General features: G+C 40.3%; 1 protein-coding gene across 2 annotated transcripts in view; it reads left to right on the top strand.

Annotated features, from left to right (window-relative positions):
- The window catches only part of NUP188 (nucleoporin 188), a 44817-nt gene that overhangs the window by 5592 nt on the left and 12125 nt on the right, over window positions 1-27100 (top strand). Inside the window, exons 3-25 of one of the 2 annotated variants that reach the window (XM_080669619.1) lie at window positions 776-849; window positions 1608-1662; window positions 3292-3376; window positions 3940-4020; window positions 4538-4582; window positions 6092-6184; window positions 6330-6449; window positions 7089-7300; window positions 8019-8133; window positions 9005-9205; window positions 12550-12639; window positions 16312-16377; window positions 17482-17601; window positions 18164-18290; window positions 20488-20640; window positions 20845-20971; window positions 21164-21251; window positions 21341-21417; window positions 22129-22243; window positions 24533-24653; window positions 24774-24837; window positions 25612-25740; window positions 26315-26454. In XM_080669619.1, the coding sequence (XP_080525745.1) occupies window positions 4538-4582; window positions 6092-6184; window positions 6330-6449; window positions 7089-7300; window positions 8019-8133; window positions 9005-9205; window positions 12550-12639; window positions 16312-16377; window positions 17482-17601; window positions 18164-18290; window positions 20488-20640; window positions 20845-20971; window positions 21164-21251; window positions 21341-21417; window positions 22129-22243; window positions 24533-24653; window positions 24774-24837; window positions 25612-25740; window positions 26315-26454 (2203 nt within the window). In that variant the 5' untranslated portion in view covers window positions 776-849; window positions 1608-1662; window positions 3292-3376; window positions 3940-4020. The remainder of the gene's footprint in view (window positions 1-775; window positions 850-1607; window positions 1663-3291; window positions 3377-3939; window positions 4021-4537; window positions 4583-6091; window positions 6185-6329; window positions 6450-7088; window positions 7301-8018; window positions 8134-9004; window positions 9206-12549; window positions 12640-16311; window positions 16378-17481; window positions 17602-18163; window positions 18291-20487; window positions 20641-20844; window positions 20972-21163; window positions 21252-21340; window positions 21418-22128; window positions 22244-24532; window positions 24654-24773; window positions 24838-25611; window positions 25741-26314; window positions 26455-27100) is intronic. The other variant, XM_080669618.1, reaches the window with a different exon arrangement.

The raw sequence follows: 27100 nt of genomic DNA on the forward strand, positions 1-27100 counted from the left end.
ATTTATATTAATAAGGAATTACAGTCAGCTTAAGTGTATCTAACATTATAAGAATGGTAAATAAATTAAGATTTAGCCCAGTGGTCGGCAAACCACGGCTCGCAAGCCACATGTGGCTCTTTGGCCCCATGAGTGTGGCCCTTCCACAAAATACCACGGCCTGGGTGAGTCTATTTTGAAGAAGTGGCGTTAGAAGAAGTTTAAGCTTAAAAAATTTGGCTCTCAAAAGAAATTTCAATCATTGTACTGTTGATATTTGGCTCTGTTGACTAATGAGTTTGCTGACCACTGATCTAGCCACTTGATAAAATATGCAATCACTTAAGAATGTTTATCAAGATTTTCATAATAAGGTGGAATCATTATGTTAGAATGTTAAGCAAAGAAAAAGCTACAGAATTCTCTATTGAAAATGGTTTCAACTGTGGGGAAGAACACTTTTTTTTTTTTTTTTCAAAATAATTTTTTAATGTGTTTTTATTGATTTCAGAGGAAGGGAGAGGGAGAGAGAGACAGAAACACCATTGATGAAAGAGAATCATCAATTGGCTGCTTTCTGCACGCCCCCTACTGGGGATGGAACCTGCAACCCCCGCATGTACCCTGAACAGGAATCCATCCATGACAGCCTGGTTCATAGGTCGATGCTCAACCACTGAGCCACACCAGCTGGGCAAGAATGCATATTAAAAAAACTGAAAGGAATATATAATCATCACTGTGATCGTGAAGTCGATTAAAATTGCATTTGTATTATTTCCTTGTTCTTTTCCAGAATCAGATTGAAGCAGAACTGAATAAACATTGGCAGCGGCTATTAGAAGGACTTTCATACTATAAACCTCCCAGGTATGGCTATCATATGCATCTGCTTAGAGTAATTCTCCTGAAGAAGCTGGTATAGATGAAACCATTTTCATGAATGGTATTGCTGGGTTAGGTAGATCAGAGAGAATATAGTTTGGTTACCAGTAGAAACCAAATTGTCTTTTTAAAGGAAACCAGTGGAAACCTGACCTTTTAAAGGAAGGGAAATTCCTTCTAAAAATAGAGTATTGTTGAATCCAATTATATAACTGTAGTGTCTGGGGATGAGCGTTTATTAAATATTCAATTAAGTATTCAAATATATATTTTGGTTCAAATTGTGTGAGGCACTGTCAGCACCAAATACTGGAACATAGCAGTGAACAATTTTTATTTTGGAGGTGAATGTAAGTTTTTTGTTTTCGTTTTTTTTACTGGGCAGTGGAAAAATAAAGTAGTTACAAAAAAAAGAAAAGACTATACCTGTAGGAAGGACTTAATTCCTAGTCCAGATCTCACTGTGTTATGCATTGTAGTTCCAAGCCACCCCCATTTCCCTTCTGCTTCTGAACATCTGTTGATTTTATTCCATCTTCATTCTCTTAGGTTAGTGAAGAACTTTTTTTTTGTTCATCTGTTAACCCTTCCCCCATAATTATTTTGAAGTAACTCACAGACATCATTACAGTTATTTTATCTGTAAATACTTTACTATGTATCTAAAATATATGAACTTAAAAAAAAAGATAATCACTATATTATCACATTTAGGTACTTTTATTATTGTTTCCATTTTACAGATGGGGAAACTGAGGCACAAAGAGGTTAAGTAACTTGCCCAAGGTCACACAGCTAGTAAGTGGTAGAACCAGGATTCAAACCTGGCAGTCTTACTCCAGTGTCTGTGTTCTTAACCATCATTCTGTGTTGCCTCTTTCAGAACTTATTGTTTAACCTTATACTAGCCTTTGTGTTGTGGATTTTCTGTGAAATGTGAGTCTCTATACAAATCCAACAACAATATGCTTTAGTTCACAGACTAGACATTTAGGGCATTAGTTTCTTTTTTTAAAGACAAAACTTTCCTTTTTGGTAGCATGGGATTTGAAGTCTTAACAGACTTTTTTTTTTTTTAACTGTAGGCTTTATTTGAATTTAACACCCCCCCAAATTTTTTCTTTAATGTCTTCTTTCTGTTGTAGGATCAATGCAGGGTACCATATTGCATTTAGCTGTCATGTCTCCTTAGCTCTTAGTTTGATGGTATCTCAGTCTTTCCTTGATTTTCATGACCTTGAATAGTTTTGAGGAGGACCGATCAAATATTTTATAAAACACCCTCAATTTGGATTTGTTTGATGTTTTTCTTATTATTCGATTGGGTTGTGGGTTTTGGAGAAGAATTCAGAAAGGTAAAGTATCATTCTTATCACATCATAACAGAGAATACGCATTGAAAGAGTTATCCATATGAAATCACTGGTGATGTTAACTTTGCTACCTTGACTAAGGTAGCATTTGCCAAGTTTCTCCTCTGTAAAGTCACTTTTTTTCTCTTTCCGTCCTCTGTTTTTTGGAAGCGAGTCACTAAATATAGCCACTCTCAAGGTGGGGGTATAGTGGAATTAAACTTCACCTTCTAAAGGGGGTAGTACCTATGTATATTATTTGGACTTTTTCTGTAAGGAAGATTTCCCTTATTTATTTATTTGTTTGTTTGTCTGTTTATTCATTTATATCACTAGGAACTCGTGTATATTTAGTTTATACTTGTTTATACCTGTTCCAGCTTTGGCCAATGGGAGTTTTTTAGGTTGGCTTCTGTGACCTTTTGACATGTGCCCTCCTTTTGTTTCTTGAGTATTTTCTTTACTTTCTGGCATTACAAGATGCTCCAGGTTCATCTAGTATTTTCTCCACCCCAGCTCTAGATCAACCATTTCACCAAGGATTGTCCTGGTACCTTTTATTAGAGAATGGTATTAGAAACCAAGATCTGGATGCTGGGTGTGCTTGCTGCTGCAATGGGCATGGGGTGGGGTGTCATAGCTTCTAGGCCTCAGTGGACAGAGCTAGGTAATATATGTATATATACTAACACCTGGTCTTAAATTTCACCTCAACTTTTTATTAGCTGTGGGATTTTTGGTAAGTTGTTTTCTGAGTGTTAATAATTCCATTTGTAAAATGGGGATAGTAATATTTACCTTTCAGAGTAGTAAGGATAAAAAATAATTAATGTAACTCATTTATAAATAATATTGTTATAGCTATCATTTGTAACAGACCTAAACTATATTTATTACCTAGGCATAAATAGTTTGTGTTATAAAGTCTGTAGCAATGAACTTGTGTGTGTGTGTGTGTATTTTGTAGTCACCTAAAGGGCGAAAATAGGTCTAGTAAAAATATCTTTAAGTATTTTTATTTTAACCCCCAGAAGGTCACTGAGAATGAGGAAATGATTCATTGTTCTTTTCATAGTCCAAATTCAGCTGAAAAAGTGAAAGCTAATAAAGATGTACCTTCACCACTGAAGGAACTGGGTTTACGAATCAGCAAGTTTTTGGTAAGTAAAAGTTAGCATTGGCTCAATTTATTACCTGGAGTATGGATGTGTATGGTTTTATTGTTAGTGATTATTAGTGGAAATGGAGTTTACTTTAGTTTTGGAGATTAAATTGAATACTGTGTTTTAAAAATATCTACATTGCAACTCTTCTGGCAATGAGCCACAAATCCAGTTGCCTGACCCATATACTATATATCATAGTGTTTTCTTCAGCATACACGTGATGTTCTTTAAATTGACTAGACTGTATTCAAACATGTAGCTGTTTCCTTTTAATTTTGGAAACCCAGAGAATGTCTGCTGCTGTATTAATGTGCTTGGTGAATGAGCACAGTTGTTTCTGGCATGTACATTTGTCACATAAATTACGTGCCAGGGATTTGCTCCTCTTTTCTCCTATTTCGGTTAAAATTGTTAGGTTGTATGAAATCTTTAAAAGGGTTTTTGTTTATTCAAGTTCTGTGTTCATTCCAGAGGACAAATCGTTAGAATGCTTTGCATCCGATACATGATTTCTGAGCTGAGGTGACTGTTCCCCACTTATAACCTCTGTGTTTCAGGGTCTTGACGAAGAACAGAGTGTGCAGTTACTCCAGTGTTACCTTCAAGAGGATTACAGAGGTACTCGGGACTTACTAAAGGTTTGTGGTTATGTTCAGCTCCATTCTCTTGCCTTTATCCTTTTCCTTGTTAGTTTTAGATAAGTTAAGGTTTTGGTACCAGTTCCTTGCAACAGAGATAGGTAATCAGATAAAGCCACTTTCAGGAATACTTTTTGAAGACCTAAAAAAAACATGCTTAAGCTGAGGCGGTGCTCAGACTTGAAGGTGGGGAGAGGTAAAATACTGACATGTTCATCAGAGTCTCAGGATATCAGAGCTGAAATGGACCTAGAACAACATTTAGCCTGTCTGGTTTCTCATTTTATATATAGGAAACTAAGGCCAGAGGTTTCTCATTTTACATATAGGAAACTAAGGCCAGAGGAGGGGGCAGGGATTTGAGCACAGACTTGAATATATAGTTGGGTAAAATGTTTGCAGAAATGAATGGGCAATTATAATCTTGAAGGGTGAGGTGAAGATGTTTACCTCTTTTTTTTGTGTGAATTTAGCATTGCTACTAAGGTGGCTTCCTGACTTTTCTCTTTTCCTTCAGATGGTACTGCAAGATGAGAGGCAGAGCCAGGCCTTAATCCTGAAGGTCAGTAGTAGTCACCATTTCTGTTCTTTGATGTAAATGGGGTGCCGGTTTCTTGACCTTGTTTTCCTGAGCATTAAAGCATTGAGGTCCTAATGAGGAAGCTTATTAACTTGTTTTGTGAAACAAGAGGTTTTTAATCCACTGGAACCAGCCGAGTTCTTTTTCCAAAGGAGATTCTTCAGTCATTGGGGGTGAGAACTGGTTAATGGATATTTTTCCTCTAGATCTAAATGCAACAGGATTAATTTGTATTTCTTTAACTCCCCCTACCTTCCAAAGCAACCTTCTCACCCAGGATCTGATTTTAAAATGGAATTTGATCATGACTTCTGAAGTAGTTTCCTATTTGGTATTTAGTGAGAACTAAGTACATTAGTTATAAGGAATTAGGGCATGCACCAGTGGTGTTTTTATATTTGCTTTCGCATATTTGGCTGTCAGTTTATAGTATTGTGTATTACTTGAATGCTGTAACTGCCAGAAAAATTTGTTTATATTATTAAACTAGAGACCCGGTGCGTGCACGGGGGGGGGGGCGGGGGGGGTGTCTCTCAGTTTAGCCTGCACCCTCTCCAATCTGGGACCCCTCAAGGGATGCCCCTAAACGGGCAGTTGGACATCCCTCTCACAATCCAGGACTGCTGGCTCCCACCACTCGCCTGCCTGATTGCCCCTAACTGCTTCTGCCTCCCAGCCTGATCACCCCCTAACTACTCCCCTGCCAGCCTGATCGACGCCTAACTGCTCCCCTGCTAACCCGATTGCCCCTAACTGCCCTCCCCTGCAGGCCTGGTCCCCCCCAACTGTCCTCTCTTGCAGGCCTGGGTCCCCCCCAACTGCCCTCCCCTGTAGGCCTGGTTCCCCCCAACTGCTCTCCCCTGCAGGCCTGGGTCCCCCCCAACTTCCCTCCCCTGCAGGCCTGGTCCTCCCCAACTGCCCTCCTCTGCCAGCCTGGTCACCTCTAACTGCCCTCCCCTGCCGGCCATCTTGTGGCAGCCATCTTGCGTCCACATGGGGGTGGCCATCTTGTGTGTTGGAGTGGCAGTCAATTTGCATATTATCTCTTTATTATATAGGATAATTGCTTTTATCTTGCATGACTTTACCTGTATCCCAGTTCATGAAGGTCTTTTGCTTTCTTTTGGCCTAATACTGTTTCCATTTCTGTGATTCGTTTTATTTTTTAAAAAATATGTTTTTATTGATTTTAGAGAGAGTAAGGGAGAGGGAGAAAAATCATTGAGAAAGAAACATTGATTGGCTGCCTCCTGTATGCACCCTACTTGGGGATCAAGCCTGCAACCTGGGCATGTACCCTGACCAGGAATCAAACTGGCGACCCCTTGGTGCATGGAATGACATTCAACTAACTGAGCCATACCGGCCAGGGCTGTGATTGATTATAAATTGAACTTTTTATCCACATCTTTAAGTGATCTCTTTATCAGTAAATTTACAATTGAGTATCCTGTGCAATGGTGAGTAACTGATTTTGAATATTTTTCCCAGATTGCAGATTATTACTATGAAGAAAGAATGTGTATTCTTCGTTGTGTCTTACACCTTCTCACTTATTTCCAAGATGAAAGACATCCCTATAGGGTAAGCCCATTTTGTCTTCTTGGTTCTCTTTACCCTGTAAAATTCAACTCTTTTAAATAAGTTTATATTATTCACAATCATATTCATTTGACTATTTAACTTTTACTCTAGGTATAAGTTACCCTGTTTTGGACTTTTTTTAAAGGTTGAATATGCAGACTGTGTTGATAAACTGGAGAAGGAGCTAGTTACAAAATATAGACAACAGTTTGAAGAGCTTTATAGAACTGAAGCACCAACATGGGAGACACATGGAAACCTCATGGTATGTGGTTATTGGACCCTCTTATAATTCTTAGAAGAATTATATACTCTTTCTCATAGAGCTCCAAGTTAAATTATTTATTCATTTGTTAACTTAAAATATTTATAAGTTATCAGTCTTCAGAAAAATTTAAATATGTCATATGGATAAAACATTTACTTTCTCTCTTACCTAAAATATTCTCTTAATGATTAATGGAACTCTAAACTGAAGATTTTGTCTTCTTTATTATCATTATTTAGTGTGTGACTATAGTGTGATTATTTTATTCTAGATCTAAAGCCAATCTGCATTTATAGATTAATAATGTTATTATTATAATCTTTTGCTTTGAAAATGATATGTGTTTATTAAAACAATTTAACCAAAACACAATAGATATTTTAAATATTTAATAGAAGAAATGGGCCCATTTACAATAGCAACAAAAGCATAAATTTCTCAGGAAAAAAACAGTATATATAGGGTTCATTACCATCCACAGTTTCAAGCATCCACTGAGGGTCTTGGAATGTATCCCCTGTGGGTAAGGGGGACTACTATACATGTATTACCTAGTAAAAATAACTTTACAAATTTAAATATGTTTGTAAATCTGACTTTGATTCCCTCCCATTTTTTTCTTCATTGGTTGTGCAGACTGAGCGTCAGGTGTCTCGCTGGTTTGTCCAATGCCTTCGGGAACAGTCCATGCTGCTAGAAATTATCTTCCTTTATTATGCATACTTTGAGATGGCACCTAGTGACCTATTGGTGTTAACCAAGCTGTTTAAAGAGCAAGGATTTGGTAGTAGGCAGACCAACAGGCACCTGGTGGATGAGACCATGGATCCTTTTGTGGATCGGATTGGGTAAGGCTGAATTAATTGAGGTCATAGAACTTGTACAATGTTACATTGATATTATAGTGATTCTGTGAATGGGTGAGGGGAGAAGTACTTTTCACTTAGTGGGTGGGGAAATAGATGGGTGCTATCAAGTTCCAGGTCATATACGGAGTAAAGACTGGGATTGAGAGGACATGGTCTCTCAAAGTAAATGTTGCATTCTATTAGTTTACTTACTGTCTTCATTGAAGAGGTTCATTCAACAAAATATTTGTTGAGCACCTATTGCAGGCCAGACACTGTGCAAACTCTGAGACCATGAAAAATAAGGCAGATTTGTTTCCTGCCCTCTTTGAGATCCGTTTATGGACTTTGAATTTTATGGCCATGGATATATTTACATTGAGAGGTCGGTTCCCTCTGTGAACAAAGATACACACTTGAGCAGTCAGATAGTTTATCAAGGTCAGATGTAATTGGTGACTGTAGAAGCCTCCAGGACTTGATCTGTGCTTTGGTAGGTATAAGGCATGTATGACTGTTGAGCATTTAAAATGTGGCTGGTCAAATTGAGATGTGTTGGGAGTGTAAAATACATACTGGATTTACAAGACTTAGTGTGAGAAAGAATGTAACATAACAATCATAATTTCTTTGATACTGAAGTGCCTTAAGATTTCACCTATTTTCCCGTGAGGTTAGAGTAGCATTCGTGACACCATGATACTGTTTTCCTTTCTAGCTACTTCAGTGCCCTCATCCTGGTGGAAGGCATGGATATTGAGTCGTTGCTCAAGTGTGCTTTGGATGACAGAAGAGAACTGCACCAGTTTGCCCAGGACGGGCTTATTTGCCAGGTGAACTTTGAGCCGCCTCTTGCCTTTTTTCAGATCTTTCACAGTAGCATGTTTTTGACCACTCAACTATACTGCTACATAACATTTTTCTTGTTGTGGAATTTGAGGTCTGCATTGTTAAGTTGATTGGATTTGTCAGTTATCTGCACAGAGGTGATAGTGGAATCTGTGAGGATGAGTAGAGTCACTCAGGGAGAAGATATAAGGACAAAGGACGCCCAAGGATAGGACCTTTGGGAGGTGGTCTGAATCTGTGGAGCCTGTGCAAGAAGAGGAAAGGGGAAGAACTTTTGGAGATGGGATGGTTAGAAAGATAGGAAATGAGGAGAAAGCAGAGAAAGTTCAAGAAGGATCAGGGGAGCCCTGTCCAGTTTGGCTCAGTGGATAGAGTGTCGGCCTGCAGACTCAAGGGTCCCAGGTTCGATTCCGGTCAAGGGCATGTACCTTGGTTGCGGGCACATCCCCAGTGGGAGGTGTGCAGGTGGCAGCTGGTTGATGTTTCTCTCTCATCGATATTTCTGACTCTCTATCCCTCTCCCTTCCTCGCTGTGAAAAATCAATAAAATATATTTTTTTTTAAAAAAAAAGAAGGATCAGGGGAAATTTGCAGAGTCTCTATTTGAGCATGTATTTTATAATCTTAGATTAAGAATGCTAAAAATCAGAAGGAAAAAAAAAGTATGGGTAAAGCGAAGAGTGCTTGAGGGGTTGATTAGTGAGGTGGCTGGGGGTTTGGGAAGAGTAAAATACCAGAATGGGAGAGGGGCCTCTGTGGATGAATAGAAGGCTGTAATTATGCATAATGAAGGATCCTGTGGAGGGGTCCTGATTCTTTCTGTTTATTGACACAGATGTTTTCCTTTTTCATTAGGAGATGGACCGTTTGATGTTGACCTTTGGGGACATTTCACATCATGCCCCAGTGCTTTTGGCCTGGGCTCTCCTCCGCCACACCCTGAATCCAGAAGAGACAAGCAGTGTTGTCCGAAAGATAGGTGGCACAGCCATCCAACTGAATGTATTTCAGTACTTGACCCGACTACTTCGCTCTCTGTCCAGTGGGGGAAATGATGTGAGACTCAGGCTGTTGGTGTTTGAACTTGGGAATGGGCAAAGAGCAGGGTGGGAGCTCATTAGTGAATCATGATAATAGTAATAGTAACTGTAGTAGCGATGTGGATGATGATGATGATGTTATAACTGACCTCTATAGACACTGTGCTCATCACTTTCTGGTACATTATCTTATTTCATCTTTGTATCACTTCTTTGCACTATGGATTAGCTTTCTGGGTTTTTTTGGCATTAGGAAATTGACATTCAGGGAGTTAAAATTTGCCCACAGGAATGATAATTGCCACTTAGGGGCGGATGCAGTTTGAACCCACTATGTCTGACTTTTTGCCAGTATAGTTTCTCTCCTAGATCAGTGGTCGGCAAACCGTGGCTTGTGAGCCACATGCGGCTCTTTGACCCCTTGAGTGTGGCTCTTCCACAAAATACCATGGCCTGGGCGAGTCTATTTTGAAGAAGTGGTGTTAGAAGAAGTTTAAGTTTAAAAAATTCGGCTCTCAAAAGAAATTTCAATCGTTGTACTGTTGATATTTGGCTGTTGACTAATGAGTTTGCCGACCACTAATCTAGATGATAGTTTTGGCCATATTGACAGGAGAAACCTTTTTGGGAGCTTACTCATTCAGCTATAACAGGATGAACTAGAAATTCTCTTGAGTCTTGTGTTGGGGCTTAATTTGAATGATACTGTTTAGTCAGCTTGTTTTGACATGCTGAAATGAAACCTCAGCCAATGGGCCCCACTTGTTGGCACTGTTTGATTTATCTTGGTGACAGTTCAGGCAGCTGCAGAGTTCATATTAGCACATACAGACTATCCTTTCTGTAGGCCGGATATGATTTTCTTCCCCATGGAAACTGATTATTTTGAAAATGATTTCCTTTTGATTTTTTTAATAATATTTTTTAGAAATACGTTTTTTATTGATTTTAGAAAGAGAGGAAGGGAGAAGAATAGAGAGATAGACACATCGATGAGAGAACCATCAGTTGGCTGCCTCCTGCACACCCCCTACTGGGATCGAGCCCGAAATCCAGGCATATACCCTGACCGGGAATGGAACTAGCGCCCTCTTGGTTCATGGGTCAATCAATGTTCAACCACTAAGCCACACCAGCTGGGCTCTTACAATATTTTTGGTAATCAGTTTTGTTGCTGCTTTGTATGACTTTCTGCAGCAGTTTTTTTTTTTTATTTAATAAATCTTTATTGTTCAGATTATTACAATTGTTCTTTTTTCCCCCATAGCTCCCCTCCACTCAGTTCCCACCACACCCTCTGCTTTTACTGCCCCCCCTACTGTCCTCATCCATTGGTGTACGCTTTCTGTCCAGTCTCTTCCCACACCTCCCACACCCCTTTCCCCCCAAGAATTGTCAGTCCACTCCCTTTCTATGCCCCTGATTCTATTATATTCACCAGTTTATTCTGTTCATCAGATTTTTTTATTCACTTGATTTTTAGATTCACTTGTTGATAGGCATGTATTTGTTGTTCATAATTTTTATCTTTACCTTTTTCTTCTTCTTCCTCTTCTTAAAGAATACCTTTCAGCATTTCATATAATACTGGTTTGGTGGTGATGAACTCCTTTAGCTTTTTCTTATCTGTGAAGCTCTTTATCTGCCCTTCAATTCTGAATGATAGCTTTGCTGGGTAGAGTAATCTTGGTTGTAGGTTCTTGCTATTCATCACTTTGAATATTTCTTGCCACTCCCGTCTGGCCTGCATAGTTTCTGTTGAGAAATCCGCTGCCAGTCGTATGGGTGCTCCCTTGTAGGTAACTAACTGTTTTTCTCTTTCTGCTTTTAAGATTCTCTCTCTGTCTTTTGCTCTTGGCATTTTAATTATGATGTGTCTTGGTGTGGTCCTCTTTGGATTCCTTTTGTTTGGGGTTCTGTGCACTTCCTGGACTTGTAAGTCTATTTCTTTCACCAGGTGGGGGAAGTTTTCTGTCATTATTTCTTCAAATAGGTTTTTAGTATCTTGCTCTCTCTCTTCTTCTGGCACCCCCATAATTCGGATGTTGGTATGCTTGAAGTCCCAGAGGCTCCTTACACTATCTTCATATTTTTGGATTCTTTTTTCTTTTTGCTTTTCCGGTTGGGTGTTTTTTGCTTCTTTGTATTTCAAATCTTTGACTTGATTCTTGCGATCCTCTAGTCTGCTGTTAGATCTCTGTATAATATTTTTTATTTCAGTCAGTGTATGCTTAATTTCTACTTGGTCCTTTTTCATATCCTCGAGGGTCTTGCTAAATTTATCGGCCTTTTCTAGAAAATGCTTGAAAAACCTTATAACCGTGGTTTTGAACTCTATATCCAGTCGTTTGCTTTCCTCCATTTCTTTCATTTGTGATCTGTTTCTTTATCTCTGCATTTTCGCTGCTTCCCTGAGTTGATAGAGTGGCTTTGTGTGCTAGGTGTCCTATAGGGCCCAGTGGCTCAGCCTCCCCAGTTACCTGAGGTGGACACTCTTGGTGCACTCCTTTGTGGGCTATGTGCACAGTCTTGTTGTAGTTAAGCCTTGATTGTTGTTGGTATCACTGGGAAGAATTGACCTCCAGGCCATTTGGCTGTGAGGATCAGCTGTTTCTACGCTGGGAGAACTTCTGTGCTGGAGACACCCTTATGGGACAAGACTTGCAAAAGCCTCTGTGCTCAGCTTGGATGGGGCGGAGTCTCAGGGCGGAGCAGACAGCATTGGTTTCCCGTCAGCCCTGCCCTAATAGGCCCCTGTGTCTCAGTGTCCCGTGGTAATCGCTGCAAGCACCTCTGAGAAAAAGCCGCCCTCGAGTTCCGCCCGCTGCCAGACAGTCCACTTTCTCCCCAAAGGAGTCTGGGTCCCCAGAGTCTCGCCCATATATGGAGTTCAGTGCAGTCAGAAGCCTTTGTCTCCCTCCCACTTGAGAAAGCCAGCCGCGCACTCAGTTGCCAGCCCTCTCTGCGCATGCACCTCGGTACCTCTGCCTCCTGCAGCTCCTCTGAGTCTCAGTGTGCTTTTCTCTTTCCTTCTAGTTGTAGAATTTCCACTCAGCCAGCCTTCCTGTGGTTCTGGGTGATAGACGTTTTGTCTTTTAGTTGTAGTTTTGAAATAGTTGTGCGAGGCAGCAGTTTAGGTGTTTACCTATGCCGCCATCTTGGTTTCTCTCTATAATATTTTTGGTTCCTGCTTTCTCTTCCTTTGTCTTCCTGATCTTGGGACTAAATTAGGAAAATTATGAAGCCTCAGTTTCCCTTCCCATTTGTCTGCAGGGACTATATTGATGTGACAGGATTATGCTGACTATGAGGAAGAGTAGTGTTATTCAGAATTATTCACTGACTCCTTTGCCATTACAGTGCACCACCAGCACCGCATGCATGTGTGTCTATGGACTCCTTTCTTTCGTGCTGACCTCGCTGGAGCTACACACGCTGGGCAATCAGCAGGTCAGTGTCTGGCTTTTGTGAGGCTGTCTGCACTGCCCAGCTTTGCAGTCATATCCCCAAGATACCACTTTGGAGCTGATCAAACACACACCCGTATATCTCAGGTGTATTGCTATTTGTTTTTGCTCATTGTATTATACACATGATACATAATGATACAAAAATCAGAAGGTGCCGATAAAAAGAAAAAAGTGTAATCCTACCACACAGGATAACGTATTAACATTTTATTGGGTTTCCCTTCAAAATATTTTCTGCATACATATGTAAAAGCAGAATAATTCTTCTCTAGAAATGAAATCACAATGTATATACTGTTTTTGTAATCTCATTTTTTTTTTCTAGTGCATCTGTCCTAAACATCTGTGGGTGCTAATAAATACTATTTTGTGGTATTTTTTATTTTTTTTATTTTTTTTTTATTTTTTAATGTATTTTATTGATTTTTTATAGAGAGGAACAGAGAGGTATAGAGAGTTAGAAACATCGATGAGAGAGAGACATCGATCAGCTGCCTCCTGCACGCCCCCTACTGGGGATGTGCCCGCAACCCAGGTACATGCCCTTGGCCGGAATCGAACCTGGGACCCTTCAGTCCGCAGGCCGACGCTCTATCCACTGAGCCAAACCGGTTAGGGCTGTGGTATTTTTTAAAAAAAGAAACAGCCGAAACCGGTTTGGCTCAGTGGATAGAGCGTCGGCCTGAGGACTGAAGGGTCCCGGGTTCGATTCCGGTCAAGGGCATGTACCTTGGTTGTGGGCACATCCCCAGTGGGAGGTGTGCAGGAGGCAGCTGATCGATGTTTCTCTCTCATCGATGTTTCTAGCTCTCTATCCCTCTCCCTTCCTCTCTGTAAAATATCAATAAAATATATTTTTAAAAAAAAATAAAAAAAGAAACATTTCATACTTATACTAAAGTAGAAAAAAATTGTATAATGAACCCTGCTGATCCCATCACCAGCTTCACAGCTGATATATTCATTTTTGCCCCTGCCCTTCTTGATTATTTTGAAGCAAATTCCAGTCATCATTTCATTTCATGAATATTTTAGTAAACCTTCACAATTATTATTATATCTAAAAACACAATATCTGTATATATCAAATCAGGAATCAAATTTCTAATTATCTTATAAATCTCATAAATTTGTCATAAGCTTGTTTGGAAAAGAATCTAAATAAAAAGATCTACACATTATTAGTTGATAAATCTGTCAAATTTCTTTTAGTCTGTAATTGTGCTGTCCACTATGGTAACCACAAGCCACAACACTGTCTAGTTCCATTAATTCCCTAGGGCAGTGGTCGGCAAACTCATTAGTCAACAGAGCCCAATATCAACAGTACAACGATTGAAATTTCTTTTGAGAGCCAAATTTTTTAAACTTAAACTTCTCACGCCACTTCTTCAAAATAGACTCGCCCAGGCCATGGTATTTTGTGGAAGAGCCACACTCAAGGGGCCAAAGAGCCGCATGTGGCTTGCGAGCCGCAGTTTGTCGACCACGGCCCTAGGGTTTACAAAACGGCACTGCCCTAATTCTATTTTTCCTCTTCTGTTTAGTGGTTGGAACATTGCTATAGAAAGGAAATTTGTTTCACAGTGTATGGAAATAGTGAATTATTATGTACATCTGAAACTAATGTAATGTATGTCAGTTATACCTCCGTTTAAAAAAATTTTTTTGCTCTCTTTAACTATTTGATACTCTGTTTTTCCTATATTTCCTTTTCCCCTAGCATTCTCCAAAGGTGGCCAGTGAGGGTTTTAAATTTTTTACGTATCAGTGTGAACTCATGATAAACACATTAGCTTTGTTTTAATTAATCCATTGGAGTTATTATTCTTATGCTCAGATTGGCCCACCTTTGGTCAGTAAAAACTTTTTCAGATTAGCTGCTGGGTCTGTTTCACATATTTTAATAGCTCTGTTGCTTTCTGACCTGACAACTGTTGCAGGATTATCTTACATGATTCCTGCCCCACACCTGGAATCTGCCATTTCTCCAAGGAGTCTTGAAATAGTTTTTTTATGAAGAAGTCATTGTATTCATTTTTAATAATTAGGGACTTGTTATGGAAATTAAAGAAATTGATAAATTGGATGAAAATGTTTTATCATTGGAAAGAAAAAGATTTGATGTTAATTGAAAGAATCAATTTCCAAAGCTCTAGAGGTTTAAAACAAGTTTTGCATCTTTTGCCAAAATTCTGGTCACATTTGGGTTCTGTTATACCCCTGGAGGATTGGCATTAACATACTGGGATTGCAAGAGACCTAGTACTTGGATTTTTAAAAAAATTATTTTATTGATTTTTTTTTTTTAAGAGAAGGAAAGCGGGGAGGGAGAGAGACATCGATTTGTTCCACTTATGTATTCATTGGTTGATTCTTAATATGTGCTCTGGCTGGAGATTGAACCTACAACCTTAGCATATCAGGATGACGCTCTAACCAATTGAGTTACCCAGTCAGTGCAAAAAAAAAATAATTTTGTAGGACTTGATTAGATTCCCAGTGTGTGCCAAACCCTGTGCTAGGTGCTAAGAATAAAAAAAAATAAAAAATTAATACCCTAGCCAGTTTGGCTAAGGGTTAGAGCATCGGCCCTCAGACTGAAGGGTCCTGGGTTTGATTCCAGTCAAGGGCACATACGTTGGTTGCAGGCTCCATATTCGCCCTGGTTGTGGTGCATGCAGGAGGCAACCACGCGATGCGTCTCTGACATCGATGTTTCTCTCTCTGTCTCTCTCCATCCCTTCCACTCTGTCTAAAAACCAATGGAAAAATACCCTTGGGTGAGGATAAACAAACAAAATTTAAAGGCATTATTCTTGTTCTCTAGAACAGTTTAGCTGATCCTAGTTATAGCTCACGTTTACATGGCACTTGAAAATTTACAGTTCACTTCCCTGTACATTCTCATTTAATCCTTACAACAATACTGTGAAGTAGAGAATATTGTCACCATTTTACAGATAAAGAATTTGAAGTTCAGAGAATTTGCCTAACAGCATACAACAGATATAATACTAGTATATACCCAAGATGGGCCGTAATCTTACTTTTTAAACCCAGAGTTCTTTTTGACATGCTAAATGAGGTATTATTGGTGTGTGTGTGTATATATATATATTTAAATCCTAACCTGAGGATATTTTTTCATTGATTTTAGAGAGAGGGAAAGACAGAAATATTGATGTGAGAGAAACACATCGATTGGTTGCCTCCTGCATGTGCCCTGACCAGGGCCCAGGCCAGGGAGGAGCCTGCAATCTAGGTACGTGCCCTTGACTGGAATTGAACATGGGACCCTTTGGTCCACAAGTGATGATCTGTCCACTGAGCAAAACTGGCTAGGGCTAAAATATGTTTTTATTGATTTTGGAGAGGAAGGGAGAGGGAGAGAGAGACAGAAACATCAATGATGAGAGAGAACCATTGATCGGCTGCCTCCTGCACGTCTCCCACTGGGGATCAAGCCCACAACCCGGGTATGTGCCCTCAATGGGAATCGAACTATAACCTCCTATTCATAGGTGATGCTCAACCACTGAGCCATGCCAGTCAGGCTCATTGGTATTTTTATTTCAACAGAATATAGTAAAAAAAAGATAGACTGGTTCACCTAGGGAAAATAAGCCATTTTCTTTCCCTTCCCCAACAGGATATAATTGACACAGCATGTGAAGTCTTGGCAGACCCTTCTCTTCCAGAACTGTTCTGGGGAACAGTAAGTATGCCATTGGGAGTCATGCTATGATACTCTCTGTAACAAAAGAATTTATTAAGCACTTTGTGAAGGGTGTTATACTAAGCATTTATGTCCCATTTCTTATTTAATCTTTATAAAAACCTGTGAAGTAGATAGTAGTATTATCTTCATTTTGCATATGAGGACAGGTAATGCTCAGGGATGTGAGGTGACTTGTCTAAGGTCAACCAGTTAGACTTCCAGGATGGGATCAAGTTCTGTCTGACTTGAGTCTGTAGTCTACATTATTAACCAGTGGGTTATCTATCCTACCTACTAAGTCTTTTTTCACATTGGGAGTCGCAGGCACCAGTATTGCTGTAACTTTTTTTTTTGAGAATTGTGAGTTTATTTGAGTCAAACTGAAGACATGCCAAGGAGCAAGATCTCAAATGCTCTCATTGCTGTAACTCTTTTTTTCTTTTTTAAGGATATTTTATTAATTTTTAGAGAGAGCGAGAGAGAGAGAGAGAGAGAAACATCGATGTGAGAAAAACATCAATTGCCTGCACATCCCTTACTGGGGATTGAGCCTAGAACCTGGGCTTGTGCCCTGACCAAGACTCAAACTGTGACCTCCTGGTTCGTAAGTCAACACTCAGCCACTGAGCCACACAGGCTGGGTACCAGTACTTAGTCTTAGCATTGGCAACAGCCTCAAGTCTCAAGGTCCAGCTGATGAATAAATTTGTACTTATTTTTTGGCCTGACTAGTCTGCTTGTATATTTTGTTCTTTTTTCCCTGATATGCCATTTAAGTCTTACAGAATTACAGTGTTCCTGGGAGAAATAATATTTAAATTGAGGCTCTGTTGCATGTATATGGTGGCTAAATGCTGACATGTAGTTAGGTGTTTTTCACTTTAGTGGAAACATGTCATGCAAAGGTGAACAATGATGTCTTTCTCTAGAGAAGATGGCCGGAAGAGGTCACTGGAGGCAGTAGTAGTCTCTTTTCAGGTCCTAACCGAATCGGTTGTTGATAGCCTTTTTCAGTGGAAATATGGAAGTTTTTAATTATTAGAGAGAGGGGTTAATGTATAGATAATGTGAAGGTCAGTGATTTCTTCCCTTTCACCATAGGAGCCAACCTCTGGTCTTGGAATCATTCTGGATAGTGTCTGTGGAATGTTTCCCCATCTCCTCTCCCCACTCCTACAGTTGCTGCGGGCCCTCGTATCAGGGAAGTCTACTGCCAAAAAGGTAGGCTGTTCAGTTAGATGCCTAACGAGAGTGGGAGATGGTTTTTAGGAATCCTTTCTGCTTTCCACATCGAAATCCCATTGCCATGGCAAGAATTAGTCTGTAGTTGAATGAAAATACCTAAGATAGTGCCTCAGTTCTATAAAAATGTTTTCATTAAGTACCTTACTATAGGTACTGTAGGAATAAGACAATATGTAAAGTTCCTTAATATCAATTGGAAGAGAAAAATAGAATAAGAAATAAATAGCTAATAAAGCCAGGTGATGTATAGTAAATGTCATTTGAGTAGTACAGACCATACTGTTCAGGTGAGGCAACTATCTGTGGAGTGGGTGGAGCGGGGAGGGGACCTTGAGTTGAAGATTAAAGAATGGTGAAGACTTGGCAAGGAGTGCAGAGGCAGTTCCAGGAGAGTTATAGTGGTACGTTTGTAAGACGTTTGAGAGTCTACACATACACAGTCTGGCTGAAAGAGCACAAAGGCAGATGTGGAACCCCGTACATGTCCCCTAGCTAAATGTGTGGCTGTTTGTTTATTTTTTTTTCTGCATGTTGGCAGGTATATAGTTTCTTGGATAAAATGTCTTTCTACAATGAGCTTTATAAGCATAAGCCCCATGATGTGATCTCCCATGAAGATGGAACTCTCTGGCGGAGGCAAACACCCAAACTCCTTTACCCACTTGGTAAGATAAAGAGACCTTGGTTTAGTAACCTCTTTTTCTTCCCTTTTTTTTTGAAAAAAAAAAATTTACTAATTTTTAGAGAGAAAAATGCACCTTGACTGCAATATGCATTAAAAAATAATGCAGCCCTAATCGGTTTGGCTCAGTGGATAGAGCGTCGGCCTGTGGACTCAAGGGTCCCAGGTTCGATTCCGGTCGGGGGCATGTGCCTTGGATGTGGGCACATCCCTAGTGGGGGGTGTGCAGGAGGCAGCTGATGGATGTTTCTCTCTCATCGATGTTTCTGACTCTCTGTCCCCCTCCCTTCACTCTGTAAAAAATCAATAAAATATATTTAAAAAAAAAATAAATAATGCATGCATAAAAAATAATGATGTTTATTGTAACAAGGTAAAAAAGATGCAGAGATACATTTTAAAAAGTTTCTTTCTCTCCAGAACTTCCTCCGTTAGAGAATCAATGTTAAGAGTTTACCGTGTCCTCTTACATGTTTCTGTATACTCACAAATTCATTCTGCAAGCTGATCTTATTACAGATGGATCTGACTTTTTTTCAGTAACTACATAATTATTTTTGATGTTCCATAATTTTTTATTTTTCTCCTTCTAAAGGACATTTAGATTGTGTCACATTTTTGCCACCAAAAACAATGCTGCATTTGGCACATAAACCTTTATAAACTGGTGCTTTTATTTTTAGTACATAGAATACATTGGGATTGTTGGATAAAAGGGTATACATAGTAAAGATCTAAGTCCACCAACATATGAAATGGATAAAAAAATGTGTATCTGTGTGTATACATATGTATATATGTGTATGTACACACACACTGGGATATTATTCAGCCTTAAAAAGGAAGGGAATTCTGATACATGCTGTAACATGGGTGAGCCTAGAAGACATGCAAACTGAATAAGACAGTCACAAAAGGGCAAATATACGATTCAACTCATATGAGATACTTAGAGTAGTGAAATTCATTCAGACAGAAAATAGAATGATGGGTGATGGGTTGAGGGATGGAGGGATAGGGAATTATTAGTTAATGGGGACAGAGTTTCAGTTTTGTTTTGTTTTTTAAATATATATATATATATATATATATATATATTTTTAATATATTTTATTGATTTTTTACAGAGAGGAAGGAAGAGGGATAGAGAGTTAGAAACATCGATGAGAGAGAAACATCGATCAGCTGCCTCCTGCACACCTTCCACTGGAGATGTGCCCGCAACCAAGGTACATGCCCTTGACCAGAATCGAACCCGGGACCCTTCAGTCCGCAGGCCGACACTCTATTCACTGAGCCAAACTGGTTTCGGCCAGAGTTTCAGTTTTGCAAGATGAAAAAAGTTTTGGAGATGAATTGTGGCAATGGTTGCACAACAGTGTGAATGTACTTAATGCCACTGGACTGTACACTTCAAATGCTTAAAATGGTAAATTTTATATATATATATATATATATATATATATATATATATATATATATTTTTTTTTTTTTTTTTTTTTTAACCACAATTTAAAAAATAATTTAGCCCTAACTGGTTTGGCTCAGTGGAGAGAGCATGAGCCTGCAGACTGAAAGGTCCTAGGTTCGATTCCGGTCGAGGGTATGTACCTTGGTTGCGGGCACATCCCCAGTAGGAGGTGTGCAGGAGGCAGCTGATCGATGTTTCTCTCTCATCGATGTTTCTCTCTATCCCTCTCCCTTGCTCTCTGTAAAAAATCAATAAAATATATTTAAAAATAATTTAAAAGTTTTGAATACATAGTAAGAAAAGGTTGTAGCAATTTATTTTCCTACTGGCAGTGCGTAAGAGTGACCAGTTAAAACTTGTAAGCTTATGTGTATTTCAGGTGCTCAAAGGAGCAAAATATAGAAGGAACAGCCTTGCTCTTCTAATCCTGGCACCACCACCAACTTAGCCAGTGACCTACGGTCCCATAAGGTGGTCTTCCCACAGTCATGTGAGTGTGATACCATTCTGTGCACTCAGCTGTTTTAGGCGCATGCAAAGACTCGCTTCCCCAAATGAAAAGAGGCTTTTTTCTTATTAATGGAAAAATGTGTAGCAATGTTAGGTACTAGGAAGAGAGCCTGTGTGATGAAATATTGGTGTCTGGTATAGGAGGTACCCTTTCGTGTTGTGTCCTCAGATATTAGACTAATTTCTCTTCCTTCCTTAGGGGGTCAGACCAACCTTCGCATACCTCAAGGCACCGTGGGCCAAGTAATGCTGGACGATAGGGCTTACCTGGTACGCTGGGAATACTCATATAGCAGCTGGACCCTCTTTACCTGTGAGATTGAAATGCTGCTTCATGTTGTTTCCACTGCAGGTGAGGGCACTCTGGGAGACACTGCTATAGGGAAGAAAAATGGACATGCCTGGAGGATTTGGAGGATAGGCAGAGAATTTCAAAACAAAGTTCAGAATCATCCAGGTTATGACTGGTGTAATTTGTTTATCTGGGTCTCAGAGATGATTCAGTGATCTTAAAGGAATTGTTTTCCATAAGGTCACAGGCTTCCTTTTTCCTCAGATGTGATTCAGCACTGCCAGCGGGTCAAACCCATCATTGATCTGGTCCATAAGGTCATCAGTACAGATCTGTCGATAGCAGACTGTCTCCTGCCCATCACCTCCCGCATCTACATGCTGCTGCAGCGGTGAGTGTCTGCTCACACCCGCGGGGGTCCACACACATTTGTCTGGGAAGCTCTGGTATGTTCCCAGCTGAGTGCTGTTCTCTTTCAACATCCTTGCTGAGAGGAGGGCCTTGGGAAGAGAGAACTGGAAAATATTTGTGGTGGAGCAGGGTTTATTACTCATTTTACTGAGTATAGTGTACTGTTCTCCAGGTTAACGACAGTCATCTCCCCCCCTGTGGATGTCATTGCTTCTTGTGTCAATTGTTTGACCGTTTTGGCTGCCCGGAACCCCGCAAAGGTATGATACCAACTCTTCAGAGCAGTCCCAAAATGTTGCACTTGGAACCTGAGAACACAGGGTCATTGACTCTTCTTTTTCCTTCTCAGGTCTGGACTGATCTTCGTCACACAGGCTTTTTACCATTCATGGCCCACCAGGTCTCCAACATGAGTCAGATGATTAGGTGAGCCAGGTCTTAGGGTGGGCAGAGTGTATTCCCTGGGAGCACCATGGACATACCAGAAGCTTTTAAAGAAGCTTCTCTGTGCCTGTTTACTTTGCTCCTTGGCTATTCAGCCCTCTGGAAATAGGAGGGATGAATAAGGACAAGGCATCGGAGACCGTGGGACTTGGGGCTCAGAGGCTCCTCTTCTCTGAGGCAGCACTGATGGTCCTACAGTCTTTAAAGCCAGAGAGAGAGAGATTTCTCATTCAGCAGCAGCCACCTTAGTTCATGGGAATTAACTTTACAACCTAGAGAATCCAGGGGTATCTGGATCCAGAGACTTGGCTTCCCTTTCTTAAGCCCAAGTCATTCTGTACTCTTCTTGTTTCGTGGATATTCCAGCTCTCCTATAGACCAGTTATTAACGCACAGATCCATCTTACTACCTGAGCATTCTCTCCTTGCTCTCTTGCTTACAAGACAATCATGTTTTCCTGATGTGTATTTGATTTTTCACTTTAAACCTCTTAAGGTTGTATATCAATAAAATATGCTCTGAATGTTTATCCTGGGTATAAAATTGCCTAAACTTGATTAATTCCTTTGCGGAGCTTTCCTATTTTATGCCCGAGCTATATAACAATAATAAGAATGTTCTGTGATTACAGTGTCTTGCAATCTTGAAATCTCCCCATCATTATTTCCCTCTGCCTCTCTGTCTTTCGCCAGTGCGGAGGGGATGAGTGCTGGAGGGTACGGAAACCTCTTGATGAATAGTGAACAGCCCCAGGGCGAGTATGGGGTCACTATTGCCTTTCTCCGGTTGATCACCACTCTTGTCAAGGTAAAATCTGGTCAGATGGAATCATCTGGAATAATTTCCCTGGCCCTGCTACTTTTCTGCAGGCAGAACAGTTGGCTTGAAGTTACGGTGATAGTAGTTTGTGTGTACTGAGGATTTACTGTGTGCCAGATTTTGTAGTAGGTGCTTTATCTAAATTATTTATTCCTCGGAGCAGTTTGGTGTAATACACTGAGTGTCAAGCTATTTTGACTGTAGCCCAAGGTACTACGTATATATATATTTTTAAATATATTTTATTGATATTCTACAGAGAGGAAGGGAGAGGGATAGAGAGTTAGAAACGTCGATGAGAGAGAAACATCGATCAGCTGCCTCCTGCACACCTCCTACTGGGGATGTGCCCGCAACCAAAGTACGTGCCCTTGACCGGAATCGAACCTGGGACCTTTCAGTCTGCAGGCTGACGCTCTATCAACTGAGCCAAACCGGTTTCGGCTACTACGTATATTTTATATCACGTTCCAATAAATCCATGTGTATATACACTGAGTGGCCAGATTATTATGATCTCTGAGCGCATAATAATCTGGCCACTCATTGTATATCCTATATAATAAAAGGCTAATATGCAAATTGTCCCCTCGACCAGGAGTTCGAATTCATGCACCGGGCCTCTAATATATATATGTATATGTATATGTATATGTATATGTATATGTGTGTATATATGTATATGTATATATGTATATGTATGCACACACACACACACACTGAGTGGCCAGATTATTATACGTTCAGAGATCATAATAATCTGGCCACTCAGTATATATATATACTCTTAAAACAAGTTTCACAATATGACACTGCTCTTTATTTTTTAATATCTTTTTATTATTTCAGAGAGGAAGGAAGAAGGGAGAGAGAGAAAGAAACATCAATGATGAGAGAGAAAATGAATGATCGGCTGCCTCCTGCACGTCCCCCACTAGGGATTGAACCCACAACCTAGGCATGTGCCCTGACTGGGAATTGAACCTCGATCTCTTGGTTCATAGGTTGACGCTCGGTCACACCAGCCGCACTCACCATATGACACTACTCTTACTACACAAGACTCACTTTGATATTTTCTAAGAAGGTAATCTCACCATCCACTAATGCAGTGATTTTCAACTGGTGTGCTACGTATGACACACCAGTGGGCCGCAAGAATTTTAAAACATGTATTATCTTTTTAGTTGGGGGCACTGACCTCTTTTTCCTTAAATTGTCAAGTTAATGACAATAGCCAACACAATAGTAGCCATCCAGTATGAATCGATCAAAATTATATTGGACTCATTGCACTATACTGTAGTGTTCTGATGTTTCTCCCCCCCCCCCCTTTTTTTTTTGCCAGAATGGCAAAACATTATTTTTTGATGTGCTGCAGAATTTTGGTAATTTGTGTGTGCCATGAAATGAAGAAGGTTCAAAACACTGCACTAATGGATGACAACTCAGTTTGAAAAATACTGGTGTAGCATGGATTTTGGAGTCAGAGAGAGTTAGGTTTACATGTTAGGTTGAGCACTTACTAGCTGCATAACCTGGGGCAAGTATAGAATTTCTCAGTTTTTGTGAAATAGGAATGATCAGTGATCTCCACCTCATGGAGTTGTTGAGAGGGCCATATGTAAAAAGCACTTGGCACATTTCCTGCCTGTAGGAATCAACCAATGAATGCTTCAAAAGATAGCAACAGTCCTTTATAGATAAAGATAGGGATGTAAACATAGATGTTTATATATAAAGAATCCCCATTTTAATTCATTTTTTATTTATATGTTTTTAATCTTTATTGTTGAAAGTATTAAAGATGTCCCCCAAATCCCCATTTTAAAAGTAAGGTAGCTGATGTTAACAAGTAATATTAGGACAAAGAATATTGAGTATCAGACCTCCTCTCTGGTATTCCAGTGATGGAGTGAGATAGAGGTTGGGGGGATGGCTGGTGACAACCATAGTGAAATGAGCATTCTCCATTATCGACAGTCCTATAGCCTTTATGTTTAAGGTACGTCCTTTCTGACCAGATTTAGCCTTTATTGCTCTCCTACATGCAGGTGCCTTTTGTGACAGTGTCACATTGTCTTTTTAGTCCTTTTCTCTGTTCTAGAGAATCCTACAGCTTGGACTCATTGCACTAGAGTGTTCTGATTTTTTTTTCCCCACTAATGACTCAGGTTTACCCAGATTTCCTTTGGACCTATGGTTTTGAAGTTAAATCTCCATAATTAAGTTATTTTCCTTAAATAGCATAAGCCCTCTCACTACGGTTTCTTGTAGGGACAGCTTGGTAGTACCCAGAGCCAAGGACTGGTGCCCTGCATCATGTTCGTGCTGAAGGAGATGCTTCCCAGCTACCACAAGTGGCGCTACAACTCCCACGGAGTGAGAGAGCAGATTGGTAAGGACAGTGTGCGCAGGGAAGGTCTGAGGAGTTTCTGGCTCCCTGGAGATCTTTCTCTTTGGGGGATAAGGGTCATCACACAAGGCCACATCATTCCTCTGTCTTCCCGGAGTCTAGGTTGCCTGATCCTGGAGCTGATCCACGCGATACTGAACCTGTGCCATGAGACAGACCACAGCGGGTATGAAGGGTGATTGCTAGAGCGTGGTGGTCTTGGATGCGGCCAGTCACCAGGGGAAGCATGGGCTTCTGCTGTGCAGAGCCGTCTCAGCCTTCCACAGGTTGAGCCAGAACCATCTCTTGAGGTTCTGATTTGTTTTTCGCTGGACTGTTCACTCTTCCTGTTGAGAGAGAAGAACAAATGAATTGGGAACAAGATTGTTCCTAATGATATTGTTATATACACACTTATATCAATCACTTTTTTTTCTTTTTAAATATTTATTGTTGAAAGTATTACATATGCCCCATTTTCCCCACATTGCTCATATCACTTTTTATTATCTTTCCAGAAGTTATTATGCATATTCATTGGAAAATATTCAGTTAGTGCAAAGTGCCCTTCCCAAACCTGTTTTCCAGAGATGACTATTACCTTCTAGTGTGTATTCTTCTAGGTTTCTTCCTCTGCTTATTCTAACTGGTCTGTAACTTTATTTCCATGCCACTACATATAGATCTGTCTTATTTTAATGGTTCCATGCATTCCAGTGTGTGAATTAATCATTATTCATTTCAGTAAACATATCCAGTAATTGATGGACATTTAGTAGATTGATTCTCGGGGTGATCTTTAAGATCAAGTCTCTTTAGAGAAAGTGATCAGAGTGCCTTCGTCTGGCCAAGAGCTGATCTGTATCACTGATGTCCAGTTGTTTAGGTTTGGACAATTGCTTTTTCTTCCCGTAATAAACGTGGTGGCTCCCTAGTAACTCAGAATGTGTCTGTCTTCCAGCCACACCCCCAGCCTGCAGTCCCTCTGCATCTGTAGCCTGGCCTATACAGAAGCAGGACAGACAGTTGTCAATATCATGGGCATCGGCGTGGACACCATCGACATGGTGATGGCTGCTCAGCCCCGCAGGTAGGGCTCCCTCCCCACCTTCCTCCATTTACCTTTTTGTGCCTGCATGTTCTAAGAACTCCAGCTTAAGTTAGCGCGCAGTAGCTTTTTAATTAATTAATTTTTTAATATTTTATTGATTTCAGAGAGGAAGGAGAGGGAGAGAGAGACAGAAACATCAATGATGTGAGAGAATTATTGATTGGCTGTCTCCTGCACACCCCCGACTGGGGATCGAGCCCGCAACCCGGGCATGTGCCATTGACCGGAATCAAACACTGGACCCTTTAGTCCACAAGCTGACGCTCTACCTACTGAGCCAGACCTGTTAGGGCATGTAGTAGCTTTTTAAAGATAACCTTATTTCTCCTAGGACATGGCCTGTATATAACCTAGTGGTGCTGTATAGACTGGCACGTAGCAAAGGGAGTTGATTGCCCCTCCTGTCTCCTAGTTTGGCCTGGGGCCTCTAGCAGAAGCTATTTGAACTCTGGGATTATGGTTGGTATGGTTGGAATCTAATTCATGAGAACACATATGTTGTGAATGAAGTCATGTTGCCTGAATCAACTTTGGTTTCCATTTGGCACCCTAGTGATGGGGCAGAGGGCCAGGGGCAGGGCCAGCTGCTGATCAAGACAGTGAAACTGGCATTCTCCGTCACCAACAATGTGATTCGGCTGAAACCTCCTTCTAATGTGGTGTCCCCTCTGGAACAGGCTCTCACACAACATGGTATGTGTTTCTCTTCCAATCAGCAATGTTTCCGCCCATAAGTACGTACTTTTTAGGCTGTGTTTTTAGAGGTCAACAGTATTTTCTGATTAATTCCTTGAAATTTGGGAATGATCACCAGCTCCCATCCCGGACTTAGAAATAAGAGGACTGGATCATATTTCATTTCTCCCTCCTCCTGATGGCGGAATAATTAGAACGCATGTTCAGTCAGGCTGCCTTGGTTCAAATTGTGGCTCCAAACTACTGTGGGACCCTGGGCACATTATTACACATCTCTGCCTTAGGTTTCTTGTCTATGAAAGAGGGATAATAGTAGTGTCTGCCTTATAAGATTATAATGAAAGACATGGAAATTCCTGTTAAAATATTGACTGTTATTACTCTTTGACTTTAAATACTCATTTAATTCTTTAGGACCCAGTTTGCTCATTTTCAAGTAGGTATTGGGATAATGTCTCAGACCTATTCTACCTGTATCATATTGGCATTAATATTTTTGCATGTCAGTGCAGTGCTTCAGTGCGATGTCTTTTTCTAGCCTATTTGATCAAAGACTACCTATTTTCTTGAAAATGTATTTCTTCCTACTCTTAATAAATTGCATTGAGCTGTTTGTCCCCAAATCCTGCCTTAGCTACTGCAA

The sequence above is a fragment of the Plecotus auritus genome (assembly GCF_963455305.1).
Source record: "Plecotus auritus genome assembly, chromosome: 5".
In the NCBI taxonomy this organism is placed as follows: Eukaryota; Metazoa; Chordata; class Mammalia; order Chiroptera; family Vespertilionidae; genus Plecotus; species Plecotus auritus.